Here is a 6,758-nt window from a genome sequence, read left to right as displayed (position 1 = left end):
GCACAACCAGTGCTGCAAGCATCCTCCGTGGTCATCTCCAGCGTACGTGTCGGGGAACTCGCGCTTCAGGTCATCCAGGAACCGCCGCACAGCTGCCACGGACACGCCGTGCGTCAGTCGCTGGTCAGCCATGGCTCTGTGTGTGTGTGGAGCCTGAGGAGCGTTGTTGGGGGGTTGTGGGGGTTTGGTTGGAGGTCAACCGCTCAGTGGGCAATCCGTGTGGCGCGGACGGTGGGCTTGAGGGCTTGAGGGCTTGAGGGCTTGGTGGCGCGGGGCGAGGTGCCAGGAAGAGGAGACGATCGAGGAGATGGTCGAGGTGGGAGAGACAAACAGGGAGAGGGGGGAAGAGGGGAGTGGGGGTTGTGCTGGTTTGGTTGGAGGGGAAGGGGAGAAAGAGAAGAGTGGCAAGGATTGGTTGGTTGGTTGTTGTGGTTGCAGTGCACACAAGAGAGGAAGAGAGAAGGAAAAGCAAAACTGGAGGAGGGGGGTGTGGCTTTCGCCTTTTTTTTTTTTTTTTTTGTTTGGTTGGTGGGTGGGAACAACAACAAAGGAGACGAAACACACAGACAGAGGAGAGAGTGCCCACCAGCTTTTTTTTTGTTTTGGTTGGGGGATCTGGTGGAGCACGCAAGGCTGGTCGAGTCGCTCAGCTCTTCGCTTCGCTAACCACAAAAGAGCAGCTGATAGTGAGTGCGAGAAGCTGGTGGTCTGGTTGCAACGAAGAACACGCTTCCATTGTGGTGAGTGTTGATATGCTTCACCAACTGCTCCTCCTTCCCCTCCTCCTTGTGTTGTTCTGCGGCAGTGGGTGCCATGGCGAGGCTGTGCTGAGGGAGGACAGCACCGGTGCACTGCACATCAACACAACAGATGCAGCGACACAGCCCGTGTTCCTGAACGGCGTGAATGTGGCGTCGTTGTTCAAGCTGGCCAGCCAGCAGCACGCCACCATCCAGGCGCAGCAGGCGCGGATCAGCGCCCTCACTGCCGCTGTGTGTCAGCAATACCCGCCCACGTTGGACTTGACCACGCTCACGGACGTTGGGTCAAGCTCTTCCCAGTGGATCGGCGGCGTGCTTGCAGGCAACGGCAAGATTTACGGCATTCCCTACCGCGCACCCTCCGTGCTAGTGATCGATCCCGACTCCAACACGACCGACACAACAACCATCTCTGGCTTTGCAGCGGGCGGTGACAAGTGGGGCGGTGGCGTGCTCGCCAACAATGGCCTGATCTACGCGTTCCCGCATGGTGCCGATTCCGTGCTGATCATCGACCCCGGCACGGACACGGCGGATGCAACGACGCTGTCGGGGCTGAACGAGCTCGCGGGCGCCAGCAAGTGGCTGAGCGGCGTCCTCGTTCCAGAGACTGGCTTGATCTACGCTGTGCCGTGGTATGCTTCCTCTGTTCTCATCCTCGACCCAGACACCAACACGACCGACGTGACCACGATCGCAGGGCTTGGCGGGGCTTGCTGTAAGTGGTATGGTGCTGTTGTGGCCAAGAACGGGCGCATTTACGCCCTTCCTTCAACCGCGGGCGTGGTGCTCATCATAGACCCGACGACCAACACCGCGGACACGACCAGCATCTCACAGCTGTCGGGTGGCAGCAGTTGGCAAGGCACGGTGCTGGCAAACGACGGCCGCATCTTCGGCATCCCTTATCACTCCTCAGACGTGCTCATCGTGGACCCCGACACAGACACTGCAGACATCACCACCATCTCCGGCATCTCCTCTGCACGCGACAAGTGGATCGGCGGGGTTGTGGTGCCAGATGGCCGCATCCTTGCGCTGCCCTACCTCGCGCCAAACGTACTGATCATTGATCCCTTGACCAACACCGCCGACACGACCACGCTCTCTGGCCTGACGAGCGGCTACAAGTGGTGGAGCGGCATTCTCGCCAGCAATGGCTTCATCTATGGCATTCCCCGCGACAGCCACAGCGTGATCATCGTAGACCCCGGGTGCTGACCGCACCGGCAGTGGTGTGCGCTGCAAGGGGTTTACTGGGAAGGACGCTGACGTTTACATGCTTTGTGTGTGGGTGTGGGTGTTTGGTGTGTGTGTGTGTGTGTGTGTGTGTGCATGTATGTGTGTGTGCATGTATGTGTATGTGTGTCCGTGTGCGTCTGTGTGTGTGTATGTGTGTCTGTGTGCGTCTGTGTGCGTGTGTGTGTGTGCGCGCGCATGTGTGTGTCTGTGTGTGTGTGTGTGTGTGTGTGTGTGTGTGTGTGTGTGTGTGTGTGTGTGTGCGTCTGCATTTATGTGTGTGTGTCTGTGTCCGTTGTTAGTTGGGGATACCTTTGCTGCTGCTTTGCGCGTACAGGGCGACCAACAGACGCGTTGCGTTTCAGCACAACGCTTAGTGCCATGTCCCACTCCCACGCGTAGCCTCGCACTTGGATGTTGATTTGCTTTTGGTTTGAGTGGGTCCTTTGCCCGTGGAAGCGTAGTGCAGTAGTGCAGCCTTTCTGCTTCCGCTCCCTTCCTTCCTTCCTCATCCGTGTTGTTTTGTTTGCTTCCTTTGATTGCATTGCTTGCACGCTACGCACGGAGGCAATTTGCTAACTTGACTTCTTCTTTCCCTCCTGCCTTGCTTCGTTGCGTGTTACCTTCTACCTTCCCTTTTACTTCGTTCCTTCGTCTTCCTCTTCGTTCTCCCGTATTCGTTGCTTGCACGCTCCGTCCTTCCTTTTACCTTTCCTTTCTCGGGGAGCTGCCCTTTTAAGAAGTACAGTGAAGCAGACGAAGAGATGAAGGGTAAGGCACAACGCGGGTGGCGTGTGCTATGTTGTAAGCTCGCGTTTGCATCTACACACACACACACACACAAGCACACACACACACACACACACACACACACACACACACACACACACACACACACACACACACACACACACACACACACACAAGCGCACACACAAGCGCGCACACGCACACACACACACACCACATCCGACAGCACAAATTCATTTTCTCGTGTCGCCGCTGTCGTGGTTCGTTGCCGTATTTGTTTGCTCGATGCACGCTTCCAGTTTGCTTGCTTGCTTCTTTGCTTTGTTGGAACGTCCGTCGCATGCATCGCATGCACACGCACACATCACTGTGCTCGCTACGTCTACCACTACTGGTACTGGCACTGACGTGTGGCTCTCCACACGCTCACCTGCGATATTCCATCATCACACACGTCTGATTGCGCGCTTGCCTTCTTGCCTGTCGGTTACGGCTGTCAGTATCTCATCATCGACAAACGAGCGTGTCCACCCACAGACAGCCGCAACACAGGTATTGTCGTGTTCCTCAACAGCACCGCTTGTGTGTGTGTGCGTGTGTATGGCACAAGCATGCGATTAGCTGTTTGCACGTGCCTCATCACATGTCCACGTGTCCACGTGTCCACGTGTCCACGTGTCCACGTGTCAGCCCGCACGCGACAGTGCTTGCCACGTGCACAACCAGCGCCTGTTACGCAAGCCAGACACACGTCGTCCCCTCTCTGCCTCCACTTTCTCCCATCACTCCCATATTCACATACGTGCACATACACACACGCGCACGCGCATGCACGCAAAGCCTCATTTCCTCATCCCCTGCGTACCAACCCTGTTTTTCGTTTCACAGCACATTGAGCGCACGCACGCACGTACGCACACGCATGGGACGCGGAAGCACGTCCGCCAACGGGGCGCACGCGGCAGAGTCGACGCTTGCGCGCGCCGCCAACGCAGCCTCCTTCTCGTCCTCGTCCTCGTCCTCGACCTCATCCTTTTCCTCCTCAGCCATGAACGCCGCCTCAGCGCCGCAGTCGCGAGTGGACGCCACCATCCCACGCGGCCGCAACACCGCCTCCCCTCGCTCGCCCCCGTCATCGTTTTCCCGCGGGTCCTCGCGCAAGAAGCCAATCCCGTCTGCATCCCCGGCGCACCTGCGCATCCTCGTGTTCCAGATGCTCCTCATTGTTGTCAGCATTGGGCGCGTGGCCATGCACTCCTTCTCCGTGTATCTGTGGCATCTTGACAAGCCCGTCGTGTCCTTTCTTGGGTTTGCGGCCCTCATGTCTGCCAAGCCACTGATCATGGCGGTGGTGCGGACAGCGGTGGGTCAGATGCGTGCCAACCGTCGCGTCACCGTCGGCGCAGCCATCCGGCTCCTCCTCCTCCTGCCCGTCGTGTTTTGGTTGTTCCAGTGCTTCCGCGAGCTGTGGTGGACGCACGACTGGCACATTGTTGTGCTGTGTTGGGGGCCGGCCCTCCTTCGCGCCAGTCTTCTGCGCATGGGGCCATCGAGCGAAGCCATCCGCCGGCTCTGGTGAGAGGCAAGAGGGCGTAGGGGTCAACATTTTCTCATTCATACCGTGTCACGCAAGGTCATGCCATTTCACGTCACACACCATCTCGCGTCACATCGCACTCACGTGCTGCGATTACCCTTGATTGTGTGTACTGTTTGGCCGTGTGCCAGGTACCATGCTGGGCCGCCGCACTACAAGCCCGGGGCCATGGCGGACATTCTCAAGTATCTGGCGCGATATGGGACCCTGCGTCTCTTGGAGACCACGTGGTACTTTACCATCCTCCCCTTCCTCCTCATCCCGGTGAGTGCACTGGTGTGTGTTTGGTGTGTGTGTCTGTGTGTGTGTCTGTGTGTGTGTGTGTGTGTCTTGTGTTTGTGTGTCTGTGTCTGTGATTGCTCCGACACTCTTCCCCACTGCCAATGTCGCCTCACGTCTTCTCACTCACATAACTTGTGCACATGAACGCGCTCGTGCCCAATGAACTTGGCAGGACGACCACGCGGTGATGGGCTGGCTGGAGTGCATCGTTCTCGGCGTGTGCGGGGGCCTTGATCTCATTGCCCTCGAGTGCACACAGCCATATTGCAGCTACTGGGAGGTGCGTGTCCGTGCTTGCTCATCACACATCGCCGTGTTGGGTTTTGCCCCATGAGACACACCCTTGCTCTCACGCCTGCTTGCGTTGAATGTGTCAAGTTTTGGCCATCTTAACCATCCCCCACCCCCGTGTGTGCAACTCTTGTGTGCGTGTGTTTACAGCGCCTGTACGATTGCGCGTGCATGCTCGGGCGCTGGCAGCCGTGTCGCACAACCGGCGGCCAAACGTACGCTCACTGTGTGTGTGTGTGTGTGCGTACTCTGCGACTTTGCATTGTTGCAATTGCGTGGTGTGTGTGTGTGTATGTGTACACATGTGTGCTCTGTAACATTGCATGGACGTGATTGCGTGGTGTGCGCCTCACCCATTTGCGCATGTGCTCACAACATTACAGGTGGACGGCAGGCCAAGTGTGGGCGCGGGGCGATGTTGTTCGTCATCGCAAAAAGGTACACGGGGCTGCAGTGCTCGTACTGTTGTTGATGGTGTGCCGTGTTTGTACGTCCTGTTCCACGCCACACTGACATGACTGCCTTTCCCCTGTCGCGTGGTCGCTCACGCCGTGTCACGTGCGTGCATGCGTGCGTGCAGTTTTACAAGGCACTCGACCAAAAGAACACGGCCGAGCCGAGCAACCGCCTCTCGCGCGTGTTCTGGTCGCTCTTCCGCCACCCGGCCAGCGCCATGGCCCAAGTCGCCCTCATCCAGGTCCGCTGGGAATCCATGTCCATGTGTGTGTGTCTGTGTGTGTGTCTCCTGTGTGTGTGTGTGTGTGTGTGTGTGTGTGTGTGTGTGTGTGTGTGTGTGTGTGTGTGTGTGTGTGTGTGTACGTGTGTGTCGGTATAAACACGTGTTGCTTGCTTCCTTCACAAACATACTTGCTTTCTTGCTTGCAAGACATTCTGTGCGTCTCCATCCATCCGACTTCCTTCCACTCTTCATTCTCACTCCCTCTCTATTTGTGCGTCGTCAGATTGGCGTCATAGTGGTGCAGTTTCTCGGCCTCCTGCTCGCTCGCCACTGGTTCATGGTCTCTGTCTGGTGAGTTTTGTGTCTGTGTGTTTGGAATGGGACGTGTTTGAAAAGGGGCGGACAACACCACCGTTTGACTCACTCACTCACTCGCCCACTCACTCGCCCACTCACCCACTCACTCACCGACTCACTCACATATCCACCTGCCCCCCTTCTCCCTTCTCACAGGGGCGGGAGCATCCTGCTGTCGTACATGTCGCTGAGCCACACGCTGGCGCTGCGACGGGGAATGTTGCGGGAGTGCGCACGCATGCAGCACGCGTCACCAAACCAAATTGCCGCCAAGTACTGGCACTAGTCACCCTCTTCCCTTCCAAACACACACACACACACACACACACACACACACACACACACACACACACACCTCAGCTATTTGGTCAGAAAAGAGGAGCACATGCGCCCTGCTCTCGATGTTTCCACGCAATCTTCACCGCTGCTCTCACATGTCGGATGGCATGAGGATTGCAACTCTCCTGCCCAGCGTTGCTTAATCCCATGCGACATTGGGTCGAGTGGTTCAATTAAAAGCAGTGCAGTCTCAGCAATGTGGTCAAAAACAAACATAACACGAAAACACAGCCGCGCAAAATGAGTCCACGGCACCACCAAACTCACACACACACACACACGCACACACTCACTCACTCACTCACACACACACACACACACACACACACACACACACACACACACACACACAACCCGCATCAGTCTGCAATGCTGATCAGGCCATCATCATTGTCATGGTCGTCACCAGCGCTGCCGTTGCCGCCGCTCCCCTGCTGTTTGCTGCTCTTCGGGCGCACGCGTA

At 57.2% G+C, this 6,758-nt stretch overlaps 4 protein-coding genes across 5 annotated transcripts in view; 2 read left to right on the top strand and 2 right to left on the bottom strand.

Annotated features, from left to right (window-relative positions):
• Window positions 1–132, bottom strand: part of PTSG_07752 — a gene marked incomplete at both ends in the record, with an annotated part of 2,759 nt that extends 2,627 nt beyond the window's left edge. For both annotated transcript variants that reach the window (XM_004991498.1, XM_004991497.1), the window contains one exon: window positions 47–132. In XM_004991498.1, coding sequence (XP_004991555.1) covers window positions 47–132 — 86 coding nt within the window. The remainder of the gene's footprint in view (window positions 1–46) is intronic.
• Window positions 133–590: 458 nt separating this feature from the next.
• On the top strand, window positions 591–2,007 carry PTSG_07751 (uncharacterized protein). The gene has a single exon (XM_004991496.1). The coding sequence runs from the start codon at window positions 753–755 to the stop codon at window positions 1,980–1,982; it is 1,230 nt and encodes a 409-aa protein (XP_004991553.1). The 5' UTR covers window positions 591–752; the 3' UTR covers window positions 1,983–2,007.
• A 1,242-nt stretch (window positions 2,008–3,249) lies between these two features.
• Window positions 3,250–6,488, top strand: PTSG_07750 (uncharacterized protein). Its single transcript, XM_004991495.1, has 9 exons — window positions 3,250–3,302; window positions 3,639–4,325; window positions 4,479–4,611; window positions 4,802–4,909; window positions 5,071–5,135; window positions 5,304–5,358; window positions 5,501–5,617; window positions 5,883–5,950; window positions 6,113–6,488. The coding sequence occupies exons 2-9, from the start codon at window positions 3,673–3,675 to the stop codon at window positions 6,240–6,242; spliced, it is 1,329 nt and encodes a 442-aa protein (XP_004991552.1). The 5' UTR covers window positions 3,250–3,302; window positions 3,639–3,672; the 3' UTR covers window positions 6,243–6,488.
• The window catches only part of PTSG_07749 (uncharacterized protein), a 5,315-nt gene continuing 4,981 nt past the window's right edge, over window positions 6,425–6,758 (bottom strand). Inside the window, exon 12 of the mRNA XM_004991494.1 lies at window positions 6,425–6,758. This exon is cut by the window's right edge and continues 167 nt beyond it. Within this exon, the coding sequence (XP_004991551.1) occupies window positions 6,655–6,758 (104 nt within the window). The 3' untranslated portion in view covers window positions 6,425–6,654.

This window comes from Salpingoeca rosetta (assembly GCF_000188695.1).
Source record: "Salpingoeca rosetta unplaced genomic scaffold supercont1.20, whole genome shotgun sequence".
Taxonomy (NCBI): Eukaryota; class Choanoflagellata; order Craspedida; family Salpingoecidae; genus Salpingoeca; species Salpingoeca rosetta.
Note: the sequence above shows the minus strand (reverse complement) of the source record. Positions and strands in the feature narration are given on the sequence as shown.